At 43.6% G+C, this 23,855-nt stretch overlaps 1 protein-coding gene across 1 annotated transcript in view; it reads right to left on the minus strand.

Annotated features, from left to right (window-relative positions):
• The window catches only part of CAMK1D (calcium/calmodulin dependent protein kinase ID), a 220,100-nt gene that overhangs the window by 79,377 nt on the left and 116,868 nt on the right, over window positions 1-23,855 (minus strand). The window contains exon 3 of the mRNA XM_082311063.1: window positions 5,006-5,080. Coding sequence (XP_082167189.1) covers window positions 5,006-5,080 — 75 coding nt within the window. The remainder of the gene's footprint in view (window positions 1-5,005; window positions 5,081-23,855) is intronic.

Consider the following 23,855-nt stretch of genomic DNA (forward strand, 5'->3'; position numbering starts at 1 on the left):
ACCCAGCAGAAAGGAGCTCACGTCATCTTGGCTTTTCTGTGGTGGAAATGATCTGAATAATTCAGCAGAGTTAAGATGTCAAGCTGGAAAAACCCCAAGGTCAGGGTTTTAGGCTCAGTTTGGGCTGGGTTTTTTTGCAAAGGTAGGGGGAAGCATTTCGGGGTTGACTGAACCAGGCTGCTGACCCTAAAGTCTTGTTCTGAGCAGAGATGTCAAAGCCTCAGAAGACCTCACGCAGGGGAAATACTCCAGTTTCCTTGGAGAATCAGAAACGCCAGCTGACGGGATCTGGGTAAAGCAGCCCTCCTGCCGAGAGGATCAGACCCACTCTTCGGGACCACAGCCCTCCAACGAGGTGGAAAGCTATACCAGACTGGCAGTAGGGTTTTCACTTTCTTTAACTAGATCCTGGTATTAATACAAATTCCTCTGGATTTGGCAATATTCTAGACTGTGAAGAAAAAGTGCAGAGAAATTCAGAGGTGGGTGTTCAAGTTCAATCATTACTTACCTAGCGACATGCTTTCCAGGGCCTCCTCCTGTAACCTTTACCCATTTGAACAGTCGCATTACCTTTAGAGAAATCAGACTTCCAGCAGAGCAGGTTAAAATTGCAGCCTGGAAGACTTAGTTATTAGGAAATGCTCCGTACCTGTAAGGACGTTAAGCAACGGTGTTGATTCCCTGGGGAGCGTGAGACTGGAGACTTAAGAGTAGGTTAGAAAAACATCTGCTAAGGCTGATCAGCCGGTACAGGGAGCATATCCTGCCCTGGGACAGGGAGATGAATTCCGTAAGTTTTGGAGGTGCCTTTTAGACCTATTTTTAGCCTGTTTTCCTAATGCAGTGAGTCAATGGCTCTCCACCCCAGTTTGCCAGCCCCTAGTAACTTCTGACCCATTGGGTGAACTTCAACCAACTTTGACAGAAGAGTAGAAAGAGCAAAAATATTAAGTTCCTACATATTTAAGCAAATACGGATGAATAAAGGAGAACAAGGAAATTAATGTCTTCATCGATTTTTAACATGGCCCATCGATTTTTAACATCGATTTTAACATAGAAGAAAAAAATAATTAACTCCATCCCAGCTGAAACCAGGACAGCCCCATATCCTTTCCAAGAGGCAACAGCCCCAGGTCCTGTGGGGCTGTGACCAGCACAGGGTGCACACAAATCTGCAGGAAACCAAACTTCACTGCTTCACGCTTCGATGAAGGCGAACAATACGGATGAAGTCAGAGTCAAGCTTTGGGAATCTGCTCTGACCTGCTCAGGCAGCATGTTCAGAAACAGCATTTGCAAACAGTCCCGTAACACTCAGAAGGAAAGGACGTGTTTATGTAAATCCATTTTTATGCATGATTTTCCAGCATGCAGAAAATGAATCATCAATACCCAAAGAGGCCGATTACGCCAATGAAATATTAGTATCTGACAATACTAAGCACAACAGGTTATCAGGATATTTCCATATACTGACGAGGTGAAGTAAAGCAGATAGCTTAGAAGATACTAAGGTAGGGTAATTCTTGCCAAGTGGCACCAATAGCAACCAAAAATCCTGTAACTGCTCACTAACAAAGTTTACTATCATACCAAGACACAGTTCAATAAAACTTTTATTTCTGACAGCACTTTATTTCCCCCTGTCTTCTACAATATCCTCCAGGGAAATCTCACCCAGCATCCAGAAGGAATGAAACTTTCAGAGTATTTTAGTGTTTGTCTTTGTTGCCTGCATAGGTCTTAATGGCACTATAGGAATTCCAAGTTTGGAAAGGAGCAGGTGTTTTCTTGGTTTGAAAGCACATTATCCTAATGGAAATATGATAACATCTACATGCTCTACAGTACGTTTCTGTAGTGCCTGCAAAATTTTAGCAGAATCATCATAGGAGAGGCAGCAATTATCCTACATCTGTATTCTGCTTTGCAGCTGCACCGGTAACTCCACCTCATACCAAAGCTGAGCAATACTGCTTGCAGCTAAAGACAGCATGGAGTTGTCCATAACCTTGCTAAACTTAAGAGTCACTGGGTTGGAATATCCTGTATTTTGTGAAAAAAAATAAAGAAAAAATGGCCTAGTAATTTCTAAGGAGCAAGTTAACATGTTGAGACAGCACATGAAATTCTGAGCTGTCAAATCTGGGGATCTCCAGCCTGGACTTTGGTCTACCTTGCACTAAGAGGATTGTGATAGTTTGAACAGTTTTATGATGGCTTGTATGCAATGTATGTAAAAACAAGGTGGCGAAACCAAAGCCAGAGATCAGATTTCCCCATGAACATGCCAGGAAACACACGGGACAGATTCACCAACAGCTATGTAACCCTGGGAAGAGCTCCCAGAGGGACTGGCAGGAATAAATTAGGTGTCATGTAGACACGGACAGCCGCCTCTTCACCTCCCTTCCTACCAACTCCAGCACAGACACTGCCGCCTGTGCTTGCCCATATCTTTGACAGAATAAATGAGGTGCAATATTTATCCTTTAAGCTGGCCTGCTAACAAGCATGGCTGTTAAGTAAAAGTAGATGTACCAGAGGGCAAACGTATGCAGGGAGGCCTGGTCTACCTTCAAAAGCCTTCTCCCATAGAGGTGGGTGAGATGCTCAGAGGCTGTAATGTGGATTTTCCACAACATTGCAAGGAGTGCTCTAAAGGCTGGTAATGAAAATGCTGTCCATGCAACAAAAAATCTCCCTTGGGAAACATTAGTCAGTGCCCACTTAGCAAGCAATGAGCCAGGGAGACGGGCCTAGGGGTTTGAGATTTGTTGTGCCCATGATACTGATCTTTGAGTGGCCCTAACTTTACCCCCTTTTTTCCCTAATCTAAATGCTACTTCCTGAAGGCTGCTTGATCCGAACCCCTTCTACTTCATATCAAACCCCAGTTTTAAATGTAGGCAACTATTGTCTTGTTTAGGAGAAATACGCAAAAATGAGAAGCTAAAAAACCCACAAGGAATCTAATAATAAATAGGGCAGAGATGTAAACAAACAGATACCTCATGCTGTGCAATGCTTCACAGCTATTGTATCAACAAGTTGGTGTTACCCTGGAAACAAGAGATTATCTGTGCATGCCTTCTCCCAGACGGAAACCGGGAAAGGAGGCATGTAGAATTGATTTTGAGTCTTTCGGAGCTGCCACCCAACTATTGATGCCAATTGATCCTAATCCCAACTATTGATGAAAATTCAGAGGCAGTGCAGAGGTTGCACTATCCTTAATGCAACGTCCACAGCGATGAGGGTCAGTACCTGGCCATCTTGTCCTCTCCACCTTGGGATAACACAACCCTTTTCCAAGAAAGTGCAGAAAAGTTATTCCCTGGTAATACCCTGTGCAGAGCAAAGGACAACACGGCCTTGTTTGATTCACAGCAGCAAGCAGGGTCAACGTCAACGGCTTGGCACAACATCAAATGACTTTAATAAAATTAAGCTTAAGCTAACAAGTTGTACCCCATAGCTGGGGCAGATTAAGAGCATGCATGTACATGAGGTTCATCACACGGGCTCTCTGCGTGAGTGGGAGATTGTTACGGTGCTGTCACTTGATTGCAAACACTGCGGATGGGTTCCCAACTGCTGACTTCAGCCAGGCATTCTCATCCCGGTGGGCATCAGTGAAGGTGTGTCTGTCTGGAACAGCTAAATGCTTGGCCCTTGGAAAATTAGTTGGTTGGGTTTACAAATACAGCTATAACAGAAAGGATAATTCCCTAGTAAGCGTTCAATTGTGAGCAAGTAGAAATTTATACTAATACATATTGTGTCACCTATGATTACAGATCTACATTTCAGATAACCCAATGATCTGGATGTAAGAAATTTTAAAAAGTGAGGGATACACTACATTAAACAAGCTAATAATGGTAAGTAGGACTAATACTGATTTATTTTTTTCTAAAGAGATGAAACAAAAATAAGGATTTATAAATCAACCCGTCATGAAATTGGTACTTCCCACAACCCAGCTGCTTTGTTGGAATTTGTATGACACTGATGTTCCCATGCAAGTCCTTTTGCAGCACTCTGGGCTGAAATGTAGGGCTACAAAAACAGGTTAAAAATGTACAGGGCACTATTCTCCCCACACTGCCAGCAGAACAGCTTCTAATGACACCTCCATACCTGGATGTTACCAACAGACAAGGGACCGACATGGTCTCCCAGGGCTTCCCGTGCGGTATTTAACCCCAGAGCTGCCTCCATCTGATGCTCCAGGCTTCCCTATGGCACATCGGGCTCTTCGCAGCTGTGCTTTATCCCTCTGCCCTGTCTGCTCTGCTCTTGTTTGAGGTGACCTCATCATTGAAAAAGAGAGAGACTAGAGATGATAAGAAGACATTTTAATTTCAAATCATGTTTTTTAACTGATTTCAGAAAGAGAGGGAAAAAAAAAAGAGCAGTATAAGTATCACTTTGCTCCTCCCTGCCAGGTGGATGTGACTGGAGGACCAGGTCAGCCACAGCATATCATGTACCTGATGGGACCCTGATCTCAGGCTCAGAGGGAGAAAATGGGGAAGAAGAGGGGCTCTGGTGAGACAGACATGTCAAGAATGGTATGAGCTACCACTGCTGCCGAGCCAAGGACAATGCTTTCTTGCAAATCCAGCACCCATGCACATGGTGGCATCTCGGGTCACCTCTTGCTCAGTACAGACCAGGTATCTGTTGAGTCACAGAGAACTAAACCGTGGTAACTCCATACATACGGAGCCAGTTCTGATCCCCTTAACATCTCCTCTTTGCTCTGGTTTGATTTGGGTGAGACTATTCACAAAACACCTTAGTTCCCAATTTCACAACAACACAGCCCGTCACACCTGGAGATGCATTTTTAACCACCTGCCGAGGATTTTGCAGACTGTACCACACAAGACAAATACCTCTCATGTATCCCATCTTTTGGGTTAAAGAACAAAACCAGACCAAGAAGAGCTGGCAATTTGGACACAAAAACATCATTAGGTTCAGTACTTACAATTGCATGACCAGATATAAATGGTTCGGACTCTCATAGATGTCTTCCAGGGCAACTATATTTTCATGTTTGATCCTGAAAAACCATAAGATAAGATAAGATGAAATACTGATTTTTATTCTTTTACGTGGCTGCAAAACATAAAGCTATTTTTAGTTAGATGCTACTTGTCAGTGCTTTATTCAACATCATAAAACATGATCTTGACTGAAGTAAACAGTGAGGAGTGCTTCGCAGCCCAGAATACTGTTATTACTTGCAGAAAATTCCTTCAATCCTCTTTAAAGCCAAAGTATTTAAGGGTTAAGTATCTGGGGCATTAGAGGTTTACAGTTCCCATGTCAGATGCGTGAAGATGGTTGGTTGGAGGTTGAAGTCTCAGGACAGCAGCAAAGCAGGGTGCAAGGGGGTGACGGAGGCAGGGTGCGGGCTGGCAAGGAGAAGGCAGGGATTTGCCCCCACGCAGAAGCTGGCACAGGTAGGCAGCGGCTACATGACAGCCCCAAGCTCCTTCCCACCAAATTTGCCCTGCTCCGATGTCACACCTGCTCGGATGCCCAAATTTCCCTGCAGTGTTATTAAGCACTGCGCAGTTTCTGTGCAACAGCTCCAAGCATCTTTATGGGTTTTCTACACCCTCACCATTCCCACTAAGCCTCTTGTCAAAATACTAGCTTTAAAGAGAAAAATCATCTCTACAAGCATACATCTAATTAGCTACTCAGAGCAATGCCTCTCTGGGTTTGCTCCTTAAATGCTTACAAATAATTTCCAAAGGATACGTTTAACTTGTGCAAACCCTAAAGAGACTACCAGTACAACTCCAGGGGCAGAATATTAATTACACTAATTGCAGACAGTTGTTTTAAGAGCAAGAAAAAGCTGGGAAACACTAAGCAGAGACCACTCATTAAACAACGGATGGACATGTTCAGAAAGAAAGTAAAAGTGCATTATCAACAAAGGCAGAACTCTCTACATGTTTCAGGGTTCAAGCAGCTTAATTAAGATGCTTAATCATGTCTCAGAACCTCATCCTCAACGGTCCCAAGTGCCCCAACGTCTGCGTGAAGATGCTGAGAGCAGAAGGTCCCCTGTGTCCGGCAGGATCTTTCCCGTAAGAACGCAGACTAATCCAATTTCCTCTGAATTCACTGGAAAGATTATGACTGACCTGAATTTACGCCCATAATCAGTCATCAAAAGCTGTGTTCATGTAAGAACCTTCACACACAGGAAATTTAACATCAACAATAAGTGAACTCAAATATAATGCACTACAGGATGTCAGAGCAACAAATACATGAGTAGGCTCCTCGCGCTACATAAATATCTGGAAAATCCCATGATATTTGAGCAAAATTTCCAGGTAGACTGCATCACAAATTAAGTTCTTAATATTGACAACAGGAAACCAATACACCACCCACTTGGCTTTACACAGGACATATTTGGGAACCTTTATTTTGCTGTGCAAATCTAGTGCCTGGTCCCTTAAGGGTTATAGTTAGGGCAAGGGCAGTTTTGCCTTGTTGAAGTTAGCTGAAGGTACACTAGGATCCCAAATGACATTTCAAGCAAATAGTCACTTTTAATGGAAATTATTATATGTATTTATCCATTTTCCTCTATGCACACGCACATTCATGTGATTATTTGTGTACTTCATACCATCATGACAAGAAGGCAGTTTTAATACAAATAATCTACTATAGCATTATCTGTTTAAAGCCTCCAACTTAGTCTGCCGTACAGTTTTTACCGTGCACATATTAATGCTTTGCATTTCTATTTTTGAAAACCTCAGAGGTTCTCCAAACCAACCTAACCCCCTCTGCGACAGCTGCCAGCAACACCTAACTGTCGCACACAGGGCTAACGGGTGGGTTACCCACAAAGACGAACAGCCAGGGAGGCAGAGGCCAGAAAAGAGCTCATCAGACACGCAACGCCGCACAGCGAGGGTTGCTGCAAAACCCTCTCCCCTTTCTGATTTGCAAACCAAATGGGCACTGAGTCGCTGCGCTCTCTGAAGGCGGATAAATTTGCTCAGTTCTAAGTGAAGGGGGGAGAAAGGGTTTAGTCCTACCAGTGCGGAGTTCTCCGTATTGAGACGATCTGCCCCTCTTTGAAAAATCAGATGCAGGATATGAGCACGTGGGATTCAGGGAGACAGGGAACATAAAATATAATAGGGTAGAAGGCAGCAGAAGAAGCTGAATCACTCCCAAAGTACAAAGGGAGCCACCCCCATAGGGATGAGGGTGTTTGGATGGAGATGTCCCTTTGGGAGGTGATGCCTGTGCACACCAGCCACCCCGACCGCCGATGGCTGCTGCACTCCAGGGGCTTGCTGAGATGGGAAGGAGGCGTTTTCTTCCACTTTGCCTCAGCCTCCCCATGACAAGCAGGGCCTTAGTCATGGTGTATTCCCAGTGGAGTGCACATCGCACGCCTGCAAACTATGCAGCTTGATCTGCACAGCATTTCTCTACTCAGATAGACTCTCGGATGACAAGATATTTAAAGGAAAATGGAATTCAAAATTTAAAATTTAAAATTTAAAATCGATGGAAATCACTGGGGGAGAAACCTATGGTTTAGATCAAGTTGCAGGTTGTGTTGCTGAAGCTGGAGCAGAGCAGCCGTGGGCTTCCCAGCAGAGGTCACTGCAGCCAGCAGCAGCCACCCGCTCCTCTGCCCTTCGCTCCACCCGCAGAAATTCGTGCGCTCCTTTCTTCACTTTAAAGCATGAGTGAGCAATCACCTACAGCCTCAATACACAACAATGAACCCTTCAAGGCTGAACACTGTTCATTACAATAACACACTGGGATTTGGGAGATGGGGTGCTCCGGGATTTGGGATCCTCACAGCATTTTGTCGATACCACAAAGGCCAACGGGGACTGGGACAAGTTTGTCCCACTCCTCTGCGAGCAGATCAGCGGTGCCAGACAAGCAGGTAACAGCCAAACAAACACTTCTGGCTTGCATGGATGCTCAGGTACATCAAGAGCTGAGGAAAGCACTGTGCAGCGGCAGCTACTTGATGGTCACGGATCAGGGGGGATTTGGGAATGGCTTAATTAACTCCACTTTTATCCCCCTCTAGAAGCGCCAAGTGAATCTCAAAGGTTCAGAGGATTCATTCTGCTAAGCCTCCAAATGCCTCCACACAGCCCCACTGGTGATTCCGCTTAGCAGAAATACTCACCAGACTATCTGATCTCCTCAAGGCCCGCCAGGATTTATTTTTTTAAAAGGCGCTGCTCTCATTTTACAAAAGGGGAAGCGGCATTCAGAAAAGCTAAAAGTTTTTCTGTAATCACATGAGAGGAGGGAGCACAGGGGGCCAAGAAACCAGATCCCCCGACCCCAGAGTATTATCTTAACCAATGCGCCGTATTATTCCAATCCCTTCTCCTTCCCATCTCAGTGTGAGGATCTTAACCTCACTTCTCCACAGCCTTTTTCTTCCCTCTGTCCTTCCTCTCTGGCCTCCCCCCTTCCCAACGTGTGGCTCCCATGCTGCAATAGATAAACCTGCCCTGGATTAACTCTGCACAAAGCAACGCATCAATGTTATTGTGGTACATGATGGTGCAACATTATGGCTGTAGCAGAGGGCACATGGACATGGACATGGACCAGGGTGACAGCAGTTCCCATTAATTGTTTCCAAAAAAAGAAAAAAAAGTCCCGAAAGTGAATATCAAAGCATAGGCGTGGTTAAAGCAAATTAGATCAGACTACGTAAATTGTTACGAACAAGGAAACATCCAGCTAAGGAAAGCTCCCTTACCACCCTTGCAACCTTCCCTTCATCACACTTGCTGTTTTCCTTGATGCTCTCCCTCCTTCCTGGCAAACCCCAGGTGCTGCTCGCATCTCCCACACCCTGATGTGTGCCCACAAATCGCCCCATCTGTGACATGAAGGGCATGTGCCAACGCCAGCCACTGCTGCTTTGTTCATTTTCAAGAATATTCTGAGGCCATTCAACTGAAAGAAGATGTCTAGAAATAAAAATATAAATAAAGAGAGGCCAGTACTTTAATCAGTTCACTCAGGACTCTTCACCCTACAAGGCCCATGAGATGCTGCAATCCAGGGGACAAAGAAGAGGAAAATAGATCTAGAAGTGAGAATCAGGGAAATTTAATATACAAAAAAACATGAAGAGTGACTAATCCTGGTAAGAAACTATGACGAGAAAGGATGGATTCAGAATTTTCAGGGCAGCACCGGTTTGGATGCCATGCCACAGGCAGACACGAGCCACAAGGCTGGATGCAACCATGCAAAATTATCAAGTTTCCCCTCCGACCTTTCAGGTCTGTGATTCTGCCCACGTGCTCTTACAAAGGTGTCAGCAACACAAATGAATGGATGCAATGTTGCACCTGAGCAGTATTTTAACATATGAGCAAACTGCCAGCCAAGACTTAAAGGAGCAAACCAAACTGGACAACCGATGACTTCAGGTGACTTTTCTGAGCATGGCAGCTGTGCAAACAAGAGCTGATGGGAGAGTGTTTGATCTGCTGCAGAGCCCCAAGCACAGACTGGTCCCCTTTGCTTGCTGTGGAGTCGTTGCACAAGAGCGGTGATAGGGAAATTGTCATTTTTCCCTGACTGCTACAGCATCCAGTGCTGCTGAAACACAGAAATGTCTGGCTCTGAAGGAGCTGAAACCCATCCCTGAAACAAGAACCGACTTGACCAGGAGTGGCATTTGGCCCTGCATGACAGTTTCCATCACGCCAAACTGGGTGTGCTGCAGCATTGGAGTCGTGATGAGTATGTGGCATGACACTCCTGTGATGCTAAAATCCACCCTCACCATGGGCCAGAAGAGCCGCCGCATCCTACTCACATACAGGATCATAGGATCACAATTAGTCCTACTAGGTTCACTTCAATGTTTGCAAAAAAAAAACCAAAAACGTACACTTCAGCATTCTGGGGGAAAAAAAAAAAATCAATATATTCCATGGGCTTCAGCTGGAGAAGCAAAGGATTAAAATATGAAAGTTGACGTACAATAAGGGAAACTAAATCCTTTAATGACTGAGCTTCGTGTACATCTCTGCTGGCTCCTGACTATCCCAGAGGCCAAAGACCTGAAAGAAATCTCGTTGCATATTGCTGCGGATCGTTAATTAGAGGGGTAGCACTCTGCACGGATAAAAGCAGAGGATCCAGATTTTGCTGTTGCTTTGGCTGCCGAGCTGCCAGGAGAGCATGTTAAATATCCCAGCTGCAAAAGCATGCTATAAACTATGATTGAATCACTTATATTAACATCTATCACATTTAACACCGAAAACTAGGATCAGTTAGAAGAATACTGTGCAAAAATCTTGGGCAAACACGAGAGCCATTTAAGTAGGGCAGGTTCCCTCCGTAACAACTCTTTCCAAGTCAGAGTGTTACATTTGCAAGACATGACATTTAATGCTGCACCTCCATGAACAGCACGTGTCACAGATAAAATGCCACAAGAAAGCACAAATAATTTTCTGAAAGCCAGAACTAACAAAGCTTGAGTCTGTAAGGATTTGTAGCTTTGAGTAACCAAATGTCTTTGTGAATAAATGTTCCATTATTTCCGCATAGAGAGAGTTTTGCCAGCAGCATGGGGGTTACTGGGCTTGATGAATTCACTAGTTGGCCAAGGGAAGCGTTTAAATCACAGCTTCTGCTCTGAAGGACACAAGAAACTCTGCTCAGCTGTCTTACTTGGTTGAAACGAGTCAATAATTTCAACAGATATTAGGACAGTCTCACACATATTCACACAGAGTGATGGTATCAGATTGCTTTCCACATGAATGAAAACTACCAAAAAATTTTCAGGATGGCTCGTAGTGATGTGAGAACTCATGGGAATAAACCAGCCTGCTCCCAAGGGGAAAACGTGACAAGTCTGCTAAGAGGGGAACAGGGTAAAGTGAGATGGCAAGGTTGGTACAGGGAAAGAAATTGATGGCTGTCCTGGAAATGGCTGGCTGACTGCAGGAGAGCTCTGCCCACCACTCCTGGTCTGGAAAAACCCTCAAATACTGATGCTGTCCATGGGACTTGCAGTGCCTTACCTTGATGCAAGGCCTCTTATAATTCGGACCTTTGAAAATCAACCAGATATGTATGATAAGAGATACCATATCTCTAACTCTAGCTCCTCCTTTTCTTATCCCGTAGCCCCCAAACAGCCTCCAAGATGGGTATTTTACAGATGGATATTCCCCATATAGCCTCACTGATATTTGCATGAGCAGAGTTCAGCATGACACTTCTCCCATCGTCCAGGTTTCCCTCCCACGTGGATTTTCTGGTGTGAAAAGGAGAAATGTAAGCTCCAGTTCAATCTTTTTTTTTTTTTTTGTACAGTTGGTATTTATCAGATCTTTCTCATCCATCAACTCTCTGGTATATTGTAGAAGGTGACTTTATAGCAGACTTTTCCCTCTGAAACAGGGCACAAACTATCTTGTGGGATTTTGTATCTCAGATTGAAACGTTTTGTCTCCTTGGTGATTTCAGGCCACTGGAATGCCTTTTATACGACTGTTGCATAGTCAGCAAATAGTCTACTGACAGCACTGTATGATGACTCCAAGCAGCCATGAGAGGTGGCTCCAAGCAGTTCACGAGAAGCAAGCAGGAACTGCATAGGTTGGCACTGCTTGCAGTCAAGTTTGCGGAGGAAAAAAAAGGAGGTTGGTTGATTTTATTTTCTTTTGTACACAAAAGTGAAGTTCCAGGTTGGAAGATCATAAATTTAAAAATGCTCATGCCAACATGCAGGTAGTACCCTTGGATTAGTATCATCCAAGGGTTCGGCATCCCATGGTAAATGAAAGGCTACCAGATTCATATCACCAGGTCAAACCCCCTCCCCTGAAATGGACATCTTTGGAGACAGCTTTAGAAGAAAGGTAGAAGGTTTAATGACACTGAGATTAATTTCTACTACTTCATATCCCATGTACTGTTCCTCCCCCGCCCCCAGCCAACAAGTGTGTGGTACTGCAGTGGTGACGGCTTCTGTGGCTACAGAAAGGGCTTTGGTCTCCACCATCTCAGATCAGCAGTCTTGCGCTCTCTCACTCATAAACACACATGCAAATAAAGTGAAAGTTATCGAAACCTCAACTAGACACAGAGCAGAGATGTGAGCAAAACCAGGCAGATGTCAGTTGTTCTTAGCAAAGGTGGATCTACAGAGCGTACAAAGCCAAAACATCTGCTTTTTCTCTCTTACTGCATTTAGATTGCTGGTTTTTTGAAGTTATATCCTTAATTTGCTTATTGCAAAGAGCTGGAGGAGGTTTACTGGATTCAGTATTGAATATTCCCTTGCTTTAAAAATGAAAGAGAGCTCGTATTTATGAGAAGAAAGATGGAAATGGTGCTAACTATGTCTCATGGCCAGATGGCGTTTTTGACCTTCTCTGATCTCCTACCACCATGATACCTTTTGTTCCCATCCACATTGCCCATCTCGCCTTGCTTGATCTAACAACTGGCCAAGGGAGAGCTAATTCCAGCTCAAAGCCAGATGGGGTTCAGTGCCCATATATTGATTGCCTGGCCAAATTAGCTAAATCTCTGTGGCTGGAAGGCCGAGGAGTTGAACTTTGGGGTCACATGTGGTCTCCAAACCACAGACTGCTCACAACACATGAAGGAAATTAGCGTCTTTACTAATATCTTTAAGAGCTCAATGCTTCTGTCAGGTTAATTGGAGAGGGTAGGAAACATCATCATACAGTCCTGTCTGCTTTGGAAAAGGGCTAGAAGAGAAAGACCTGGATGCCCTAGAAGATGGGCCACAAAGGCAAACATGGAGGGATGAATCACTTCATACACCTTCCCTCAGCTGTGTCTGAAGAGGAGACTGTGATAAAAAGCCCCAGTGCTGGCAGCAAGCGGCTCAGAGCAGGTGTTTGAAGGAAGCAGGGGCAGCCAAAATTCAGGAGAGAGACACACGCCCACCAAAAGATCGACTTCTATTGGCCTTAGAAAACAGTCATGATTTTAGAATTAACTTTTTTTACAAGTTCAGTTATTTCAGGATTTAACACTTCAATTTGGCACATAATTTTCTATATGCAAAGAAATGAGCTAGAATGGGATTTGTCCTGAGCCAGTGTCCTAGCAAGGTGCTGAGTGATTCTGCTATCAACACAGCTGCCTTGTCTGGGGCTTACATGGGGGTATAACCCACCACACGGAGGAGAAAGGATGGGGAGGTGTCAGGAGACCTTGTCTCATGCTTATACAACTGGACCTCTCTCCATTTCATCTTTCAGATCATACCCATCACCTCTGTGATCTCCTGTTACTCAAGGGTGAAGAACCAGAAATCTTTCCAACAATTTCAATGGCCTTTCTTTCCCAGCACTGCACGTCTCCTATCACGAATGCCAGCCTTACGTACCACGTTCATAAAATATTCTCATGAGATTTCACGGTGATAATGTCAAGTTGGAGACATTTCGCAGCTGGAAACCTGAGCTGTTTTGTTAAGCAGCTGTAACACTAACTGGCTGTGACAAAACCTACTCACAGACACCTCCCAGTTTCTCATCCATGCCCTACCTTGTGTTATACTCCCTAGCAGTGTAGTCCTTCTCTTCATTTCTGATTTCTCAGATCCTGTGAGCAGAGACTGGTCTGGCTCCTTTACTAGCAGTGGCATTTGCTCACCAGCATCTGCATGGTAGCATGCCTTCCTGCACCACTCTGCACAGCAGTGCAGCTTGAAGAAGAGTGGACTGCTTGCTCATCTTAAAAAATAGCTTGGTTCCCTCATGGGAAGGGGAGAGAGATGTATGAACCTCCTCAGGCCCAGAGCACATGTATTTTCCTCCTGGAGGTATTTTCTAGCCATCAGGCACAGTGCAAAAGGGATGCTGTAGGCAGCATCCTGACTGTTTCTGAAACAATAGCTGATTCCAGCTGTTGTGCTGAGCATGCTGCTTGGTCAATTAAGCATGCAATGAGTGAGCCCACAGGCTCGTTGCTTCCCCGGGACACAGGCTGCGGTTATGCTCTGTTCTGCCTTGTATCCGGATCACAACAGAGCTCAGACAAAGGCTGAACATCTCCGGCACAGATGCATGGGTTTTCGCTAGGCACCAGTGGAACTTTATAATCCCACACAAACGTAACAAATGAATATAGGCACTGCGAGAACAAAGATGAAGGATTCCTAGAATGCACATCTGGAGTTAGGTGCTGACCTTGTGTCCACTTCTCTCAAGCATTTTCACGTGAAGGCTGCTCAGTAGCCTTTAAGGAAAAAGAAATTCAAGTTCTGGGTCATCTATTAAAATAACTCACAGCTCCAGCAGGAAGAGTAGGACCAAATAACCTTCTGAAATGGTTGGATTCGTACAGTAGGACCTGCAGCCCATATCAGGAATATCCCCATGTCAGTGCCATTCCTGATTTCAGGAGTATCCCTGATTTCCACGAGAAGCAGACCAAGCTATCAGAATGATGGTTTCCAAGCAGTGGATCCCAATTGGCAGCGTTCAAAAAGGCTTGCAAAGCTTGAGCAAAAACCTCCAGACTGTTTAATTTGAAACACATCAAAACAAACATTAATGATGAATTAATCATTAAAGGTGAAAAAGATAAAAGTAGTGGCTGCAAGGATTTATCTCAGCCAAAAGCAGTGAACCATCTTTTAGTTGTTGGCAGCAGCCCTGTTTTTCCAGTGTGGAGGAGTGTGGATTTACATGCGCAGCCAGTAATTATAGCCGATTCCCACTCCCTTGCCTGGGAGACGTGAGGAGCTATGTGCAGTTAAAGGTGGTGAGCAGCTCCTGAGCTGAGGCGGGTTGCTCTGAAGCAGTTTCATGCAACAACGGTTAAACAAAAAAGGAGGTTCTATTTGCAAAATCCTTGAAAAACATTGTCCTAAAGAGGAATACGGACACTCTTGGAAGGGTGATCTGGCTGCAGGCAGAGCAACTACCCCATACCTTGCCTCACAAAATGAGAAGCTCTTATTACTTTACAGTGAATGAAGAGCTGAATAACTTGTATAATACTCTCTTTGTAGCCTCCTGGTTCTCAGGTGAGTGCACTATGTACACATACATTCAGTTATATGTGAAAACTGGCAGCAGATACAACACTTCTGAAAAGAAAGCTCTGCCATCCGTGAAATACCCATTTGACACAGACACAGGGATGTTTTTATCTACTATTATCTCCTTCATTGGTTTGAATACATACTAATGAAGGGTGAATGTTATACCACCCACACACCTGTATAGAGAAGTTACACAAAAACATGGATAACTGGCTATTTGGACGAGCATGGGATTGAAAGATGTAACAAAATTAGGTATTTCATTCCACCATATGGGAAATAAATGTACCTATCACCCAGGAGATGTGACAGAGCTGGGACTCCCAGCTGTGGCTTGTACAGGATCTTTAGCTATTGGGTTACCCTAAAAGCTAGCACATATGGGTGAGGTGGAGCCATACTGCTGATGACCAGGATAAGTAACAGTACAAAGGTGGAGATCGTTTATGTACTCAGAGAACAGCAATGTAACCAAAAGGACACTTTGGCTCACAGCATGAAGCAGGGCTATGCTCTACAGTCATATCCAAAGATGTTTATGCGTCAAAACTGCATTTTCTCCACAAGAGAAGCAGAAAAGCAAATGGACAACCAAGCCCAAATGACATCCTGAGCATAAACTTTTTGCCCCCTGATGAAGTTGATGAGTCCTTCGCATGCTCAGCTCTGCAGATCGGGCTACCATGTATTGTTGCTGGGCAGCCTAGAAAATCACAAGCCTTGATTGTGTCCCATCAGCTTGAGTGTGCACATGATAATTAAAGCCCATTACAGTTCCTCGGTGCCATGCCAGAGGCCAACAGTGTCAGATTTGCTCAGTTGCAGTTGTCTCCTACAGTAAGGAACAGCAAATGCTCTCCAAAAGTGGTGGGAGATCCTATGGGCGCAGGGGGTACAATAATAATCTCTTTGCTTCTCCTAGCATGTGTGGTTTTGAGTCTTGATCAAGTCTCGATGTATTTGTGTCATTAGGGCCACTGTGCAATCAGCTGTGCTTGCCTGCACCCTGCCCACCTGGCTGGCCCCAGGGCCACGTGCCCAGGGAACGGTGAAGCCCTGCAGACCGGGATGCTGGAGCACAGCCCTCAGGGCTCCTGGGCGGTCCTTAGCTGGCACCTTAGCAGTGGTCTGACTCAAACGCTCAGTCTGCAGGGACGAGCCACATGACAAACTCATCAGTAGCAACCTGCCAGAAAACCCCCTCCTTCCCATCAAGCTACCGGGAAGCCGATTTATTTTATTTATTGAGAAAGACAGAAGGATAAGTAAGAGGCTAGGCAGGTTTCCATGTTTCATCATCACTGTATTAGGACACTCCTACACAGAAGACTGCTCCCCCAGTTGCCTGTGGGAAGTGCCAATAGCCCTCGGGTGAGTCATATACACCCTATACCATAAGAGAGTAAGTGGGAAAGCTCTGCGCAGCGGGGGATTGATCTCGGAGGACGACCGTACCACTCTGTGTTCATTATGAGTTACTGTCCTCAATCACACAGTATAGAAAGCCAAACTGAAAGGCAGATTCCCTTCTCCTGACACCTGTGTGAAAGCAGTGGGACTACTGAATGTCCCGGAGCCACTCCTCTGCACGGCTGGTAATGACAGAGGAAAATATCGCTTCAGTCCTCCGTAAATGAACCTGCCATTTTAAAGCTTAAGCGAAGGCTACTGATGTTCAAGCTTGTTTTATTTTCAACCTTCCCAGATACTGGAGACAAAAATATGTCTTCTACTTCCGCTGCTATTGGGCTTGCTTTGCACAAGGTCTTCAGGAAAGAAGCAGAGGGACGGAAGAGAAAGACGACTCCCAGCAACGGGCAGAATTAATCGTGGCATAATTCAGCTGGGCCAAATCTTGAAACTTTTAATCAGGCAAGACCGCTGGGGGTCTCACTTGACTGGATTCAAATCTTGGCAGCATGGCTGTAGAGTCCAAAGTAGACCTGAGCTTGACACACCAAGTGGCAGAAAAGTCACTTAACCAGAACAATATAATTAGCAGAAATCCTTGCTAATAAGGATATATTTGGCTTGTGTATAACAGCTAATTGGTTTTTAACCAGGTGAGAATAGGTCTGAGAAAGTTAATCTCCCCAGTTTTACAAAGGATATGATAAAGGGGGTCTAATTAAAAATTAAATAGTGTTGAACTTCATTTATTCTTGCTACTTGTATTACTGTGGTGTACAGGGACCCTATGTATAGGTTTCTATTTTTAGGTGAGAGAAACCTGGATTCACGAATGTCCCCAGAGTGCCTTTGGGGAAGTAACAGAGAAGTTTAAACCAGAAACCAAGCCTATACTTGCAGTCACCTGCCAAGTAAAGAGTACTTTAAATTACAGTTCCCTCTTTTCCTATGGCATGGAAGCAAAATTTTTAAAAACACCCAATTAGTAGTCAAGGACCAGACTTCTAAAGATTATTAGGTACCTTGTGATGCAAGTAACTTCCTACAGTAACTAAGCATCAAAGCACTTTCAAACATCCTCCCGGGTATCTTCAGATAGCTAAATATCTTAAAAATATATCTCTGAATGATTTCTAAAGTTGATATAGGCGCTAAAGAGCTGGAAGCCTGGAATCTTTCCATAGTTTTAAACCCCTAATATCCACTGCAGATGGAATTTATGTTTTTTTAAATATGTCACTGCGGCACTGTCCTGCTCCAGAGCATGGAGGTTAACTTCAGTACTCCAATATGTCAGACAGTAACAAGCAGAATATTAATGTCAGAAGCAGTAATTAATGTTAAAAGACAGCAAATCCTTCATGTAAAAGAAATGCATGTCTAACTGTAGGAACAGTAAGGCTAAAGACATGTGGGTTATTCTGCCATTATTCTAGGTTTTACCACTGCCCATTGACTTTTTGCATGTCATAATGAAGCAGAAATGGGAATGAAAATACTTTGAAAACAGAAGTTTATAAATGTATTTCAAAGGACAATGACAGCAGATTTATCTCTTTCAATTCCTTGTTTTCATTCATTCAACTAAGAAAAAATCAGTACGAAAAAGTGGGTTGTTTCATGGCATTCAAGAGAATGTTTTCTAACCAACTGACTTATAAACTCCAGTGCTATAGATTTCTAATATTTTATGCAGCCAAGTCACACATACAAGTCACACACACAAGTCACACACCGTGACTCATTTTTTCCTAAGCAATACATCTAATTAATGCAAGGTATTTAGAATGAAAGGTAGCTATTAGATGAAGTCTAAAATAAATGGTACTAAATGCAGCCTTAGTGCTGATGGACACAGCGCATTCTGGTAACATCGCCCTCTCCTCTGCTGTGCTAAAAGCTGTGTTGCTCACCACAAATAATACTGAATTAATACATTTACACTGTATCCTTTTTAAAGCACATCTGCCAATAGAGCTTGTCAGGATGATGCTAGAGGACCCCTACTACAACAAACCTTGCTTCACAAGGGGTGCCTAAATTTTGAGCTGGGTAGAGCACGTGTTTGGGAAGTAGGCGTTCTCCAGCTTAGCCTTTGAGGCTGCTCAACACTTGGCTTCTCCCACAAGAAAAAAGGAGCTACAAAGCAAGGGGTGTGATTTTATAGCATTCACTCCTGCCTATCGTCTGCTTAATTCGAACAATACCTTCGTTTATGACACATCGTGAAACAGTCATCAAACCTACCTCTTTTTTATCATTACCTCAGCTTTATGTGGCGTCAATAAATTCAATGTCTTGTCACAAATTGCAAGTATATTGGCACTTCATAGATGCTGAGCACAATAAGTAAAAAATGCTGGGAAAGTAATCGGTGATGTGATTAGCATCACAAACTTAAGAGGTTAGAAGTTCATTTCTAGATGAATGTACACATTCTCACGGGTCTTATCATCTGCGATCTGGTGATGTCTCAAGAGCTGGATTTGGAATAAAATTTACAGAACATCTCATTTCTAAATGCAACACAAATACAGGCACAGATGTTCCTATACAATTCCTAATTTGCGCCTAAGCTTAAAACCTAGAATTGCACAGGTCCATATCAATTATGTGTCCTCTCACGTTTCACATTCTCCTGCGCAATGCCCCTTGAATTTTAACTCCAAATTTCATCGGAGTAGCATCCTGACAGGCATCCTGTCCTCATCTTTTTGCCCTGTTTTATTGCTGTATCCACCTAGTTATACTTCAACTTGTACATTACTGCATTACCATGTTACTCTGTGTTCTAGTGGGATTTTAAAATAACAACATATTTGATGCAAATAATTATTTCATCCAGTCAGGAGGACATTTGTGTGTTCTCAATAGGACCATAAGAGAGAGGAAGCTACCTGCTGAGTTAATGCTTCAGCTCTGAGTTTCCATTAACCTCCTAACTTCAACTGTTTTTCATTATGAAATCATGACCTTCAAACCAAGCATAGGGAAAAAAGTACATTTCTCCCCACTCACATAGCTCTCAAGTGTGACTGGGAACACTGTTCTCACACTTTAAAAAAAAAAAAAAAAACACCTTTGAGCTAGGGCGAAATATGAAAGCTCACAAAGCCAATGGAATTTGTTTAAGAAGTTATAAGCATTTCAAAGGCAGCTGGAGTTAGCATGGAAACATGCTCAGGCTTCAGGCTGCCACAAGATACCAGCAAACATTATGAAAAATACTTTGGAAATATTTAGGGAAAAAAAAAAATCATAAATCCACATTTGGGCTTCAATGTGTGTTTTCACGCCAACTAACAGGTGCATCAAGAGGCACGAACAGTAGTCAAGAAACCAGCCAGAAACCTCCAGAGATCCCAGACACCAAGGAATGTCCCTCTGTCACCTTATATATCTTTCTGAAAGACAGAATCAAGAGGAACCAGTGGGTTGGAATTGGCAGAAGAATGACAGTTCTTACTCCAAGGACACATACTAGTAGATATCTGAAGTTAGATGATAGGACAACCAAACCTTGTGTCCTTATTCACACTTGAGCTGGTCCACACCATGCTGGTGTGGTACCTCTGAGCTGGTTCTGATGACACCATAACCTACGAGGCAAGGGAGAAGCAGACTCTCCAAGAGGTAGACAGGTTTCAGCGACCTGAAACCAGGTCTATAATACTGGTAAAGTCACCTAGTCATAATCCCATGTACAAAATCTGCTGAGCAATTAATATTGCATCAGTCATGCATGTGCTTAATTCAGACACAATTCACTGTTATCATTCTGATTAATACAGATTGTTGAATTATGCTTTACAAACTCCATACCAGATACAGGTGGGGAAGGTGAGGCTCTAACATGTCATTTTGCTTTTGACAGGCATAAATACACTTCTGAGTAGATAATCAGAGTCATCAAATCTCACAGCACTTAATCACTCAGCATGAATGGTTAAAACACTTAAAATTAATCTCACGTTAGTCTAATTGTTGCTCAGTGCCTCCTGGTGTGTTTGGATTTTTGGTTTTGTTTTTACATCTTGTTTTCTGCTCTGGTTTCAAGCTGCCTCCTCCCCACCCATTTACTCTTTGTCAGAAGCCCACCTGAAGGTGGAAAGCTCTTTTCTTCTCCGTGGCAGGCTGTCTCGCATATACAAGTCATCTCTGTGGCTGCTATTTGTGCCAGCCATGCCATGTAATGACAGTGAGTCACATACAGTTTCCAAAGGCTTGTGCTTCCATTTGTGCTGTCCGTGAGACCTTGCTCAGAGAGAGGCAGCTAATGCACTGCCTGGAGGCAGGTCTCCAAGCTCCAGAGAGGGACAGGAGCTCAGGCACTGCCTTTGCCTACTTCTAGGCAAATCTCCATCCAACATTTTGACTTTCTGGAGAGCTACTCTCAGGCTCCCAGCTCTCTCCGTGGATCATTTCCGCAGGCCTTGGACCACATTAAGGCAATCTGCATCCTACCCTGGCTCTCAGGGTTTCCTTTTCCTTCCAAATAACAATGCTACAGTTTGAAGGTGGGACTTGGCCAAAAAGCTCTGCAGATAAACAACCTCCATCTCTTTTTTGCCAGAATAACAGTCCTCTTGGGAGGAAGAACACAGATGTCTAATTGTGCAAAGGAACTCAACTTTCAGTTGATTAAAGTAGAAATGGTCCTTGAAAGTGGAAAAATTCACCAAGGGAGGGAACTGCAGGCCTGGAAATGAACTGAGACCTCTCTCAGCACCCATTGAGAGGGCTGTGCCAGCTGGGAGCAGGGCCTAAGCAGAGCAGCCTGAGGATATGCTGACTCAGCAGATTGCGAGCACAGCTCCTTTTGAAAACTTCCTCTCCCTTGCAGAAACCCCGAGGAAGGAGCTTGCCTTCTGAAAATAACTGTCAGCTGCCTCCCAGGATGCTTCCTAGTCCCAGAGTTTGCCTGTGTATGCGTCTGCTGAGGGCATTAGCTATGAAAAGCATTTCTAAAGGTGGTTAGAAAAAGCTAGAACATGCCTCTGGCAAACGCTGCTAACCTCTTCCAGGACTAAAATGTCTCTTTGCTTTCCTGCTTACCCAGATCATCCACAAAGAAATATTAAAAAGAACTTTCAAATACAGAAATCTAAAATTAGCTACCAAACATCAAGCAGGTATGTGTATAAGCTGTATTTTATAACCCCAAAAGCAAGGTGATTAACACCTCCATTAAGTTCGCTAGAGACCTAGCAATTCCTAATCTAGCTGATGCATTACTCAGACATTGTGGTGATGGTTTGCAGTATAAAACAAGATGTGTGTACGCCCTCTCCGCTCGCTGCAGCTCCTTGACTACATTAATCCTCCATTTCAAACAGGATTTACTTTTCATCATTTTATAAACGGGCTGAGTGGTGTTGTGGATGAAGTGTCCATCCATAGCAGGGAGTGGGGCCAACAGCTGAAATCAAGAGGCCATTTTCTTTACTGGATCACGGTGCAGAATTGATGCAGAAGTGCGTACCTCCCTGTCCCGCAGCATGACCATCCACTCCCAGCCTTCTCGAGAAATCTCACCTACAGCCTGGTTTTTTTTAGTCAAATACTCATGGATTTCTAATGCAGAGACCCACAATTTCCAGCTGATTGCCTTTGAAATGGTGACCATTACATATTTTACAATATCAATTCATTTTTTAAGACTAGGACATATTTTAAACTTAAAGAACTTCTAAGGGTTCAGTATGATTAAATATGCTGTTTGATAAAGAAGATCCCTCCCATGCATAGTGCCAACCCTGATGCCATCTTTTATCCAATGGAAAACCAAGCAATATCCATCTCTTTAGACATCCATGGCTCATGTGAACCTAATAAGATCGTACAAAAGCTACTTTCAGGCATTTTTACAGAAAATATGCCTTTGCTTCTCATAATCGTGAGTTTCCAGATGCTCTGGCTGATCCACATAAAAAACTTTCAGCATCCCACTGGCACTGTTTGCAAGCTGCTCATGCTAATAGCTGATTACATCGAGTTTGATTTTAATTCAGAAACAACCTTGTTGAAGTAAAAAAAAATTAAACAAATGTAAAACTAATGTAACTAGGAAGAGATTTAGAGCCTGATTCTCCAAACAAACAAGTTATGCTATTAGATAATTTAGAAGGAAGGTGAGCCAGTATTTCCTTGCGGTAGCATTTATTATTTGTTTAACTAAAGGTCAGGCGAAATAATAAAAAATCTGTTGTCTCAGTCACTACAGCAGCAGATTTCAGGGCTGCGAATTTGCTCAGTTTTAGAGGAAATAAATTCATGTCAACAACCTTTGCCAAGCACTTCTTTTGTCTCTCCCACGCCTCTCTGGGTTGAACACTGTTGGCCAAACCCTCTTGCCCCACAACTCTAATGTGCAGACTCTCTTTTCCAGGTACCTTCACACAGATGGTCCCTCTACTTTTGGCATATCTCAGCCTTTTTTCTGTCACCACTGATTGTAGGAAACAATATCTTCAACTCACTATTCATTTCCCAAAAGATCTGTGGTAAGCGAGTGGAAAGGCTGGATCTAACCAACCTTGCAGACCTTCCTCCCAGCACCTCTCTCTGATGGAGAGTTCTTGACAATACCGCTCCCCAACCAACCTGTCCCCTCTCTCTCTCCAAAGCCAGGATCGTCAAATCTGTAGCAGCCCCTTTGGTTCTCATTTTAGTTTTGAGAAGTCTTAGCTTTGCTAATCTATTGAGAGCTAAGGAAACCTGTATTTCTCCACTAAGAGCTCCCTCCGCTCCCTGTTTATTCAAGGACATTTTCTCCCATAGTGCCTTAACTTTGCCATTGTGTCATGGTCTAATTACTTCCCTTCTGAGAACTCAATTTCATTTATCTCCTTGGAGTCAGACAGGATCATATCAAATATGTAAACTCAGCTGTGCATGATATTCACAAAAACAACAGCTACCTCCCTCGGTCTGCGTACAATTCTTGCTGTATCACAAGCAATCCCACTTAGAAAAGGGAACGTGCATTTGTTAAAGTCACCGTTTATTGCCATTACAGAGGCTGCAACGTTTTACTGTGCAAACTCAAGTTATTGCTAGCTGAAGAATGCTACAGTTCAGTCTGATGAAACTAAAATATTTTTGGATGAAGAATAAATAACCATCTCGGAAGAGTTTGAACGAAGAAGCCTCTGACTTAATTCTAATAGAAGAAAATTGTTTAAACAAGTGTTTGTTTTCTGAAATATAAACAGGTTTCTGGTAATGAACTGTACTGATCCATACAGTGCAGTACAGCTAAAAAAGTCTTTTTTCCCCTTCTCTGTTCTTTATATTCCTGTGCTCTTTGCTAAGTATCTGTCCGGGT

Source organism: Platalea leucorodia (assembly GCF_965183815.1).
Source record: "Platalea leucorodia genome assembly, chromosome: 4".
NCBI classification, from domain to species: domain Eukaryota; kingdom Metazoa; phylum Chordata; class Aves; order Pelecaniformes; family Threskiornithidae; genus Platalea; species Platalea leucorodia.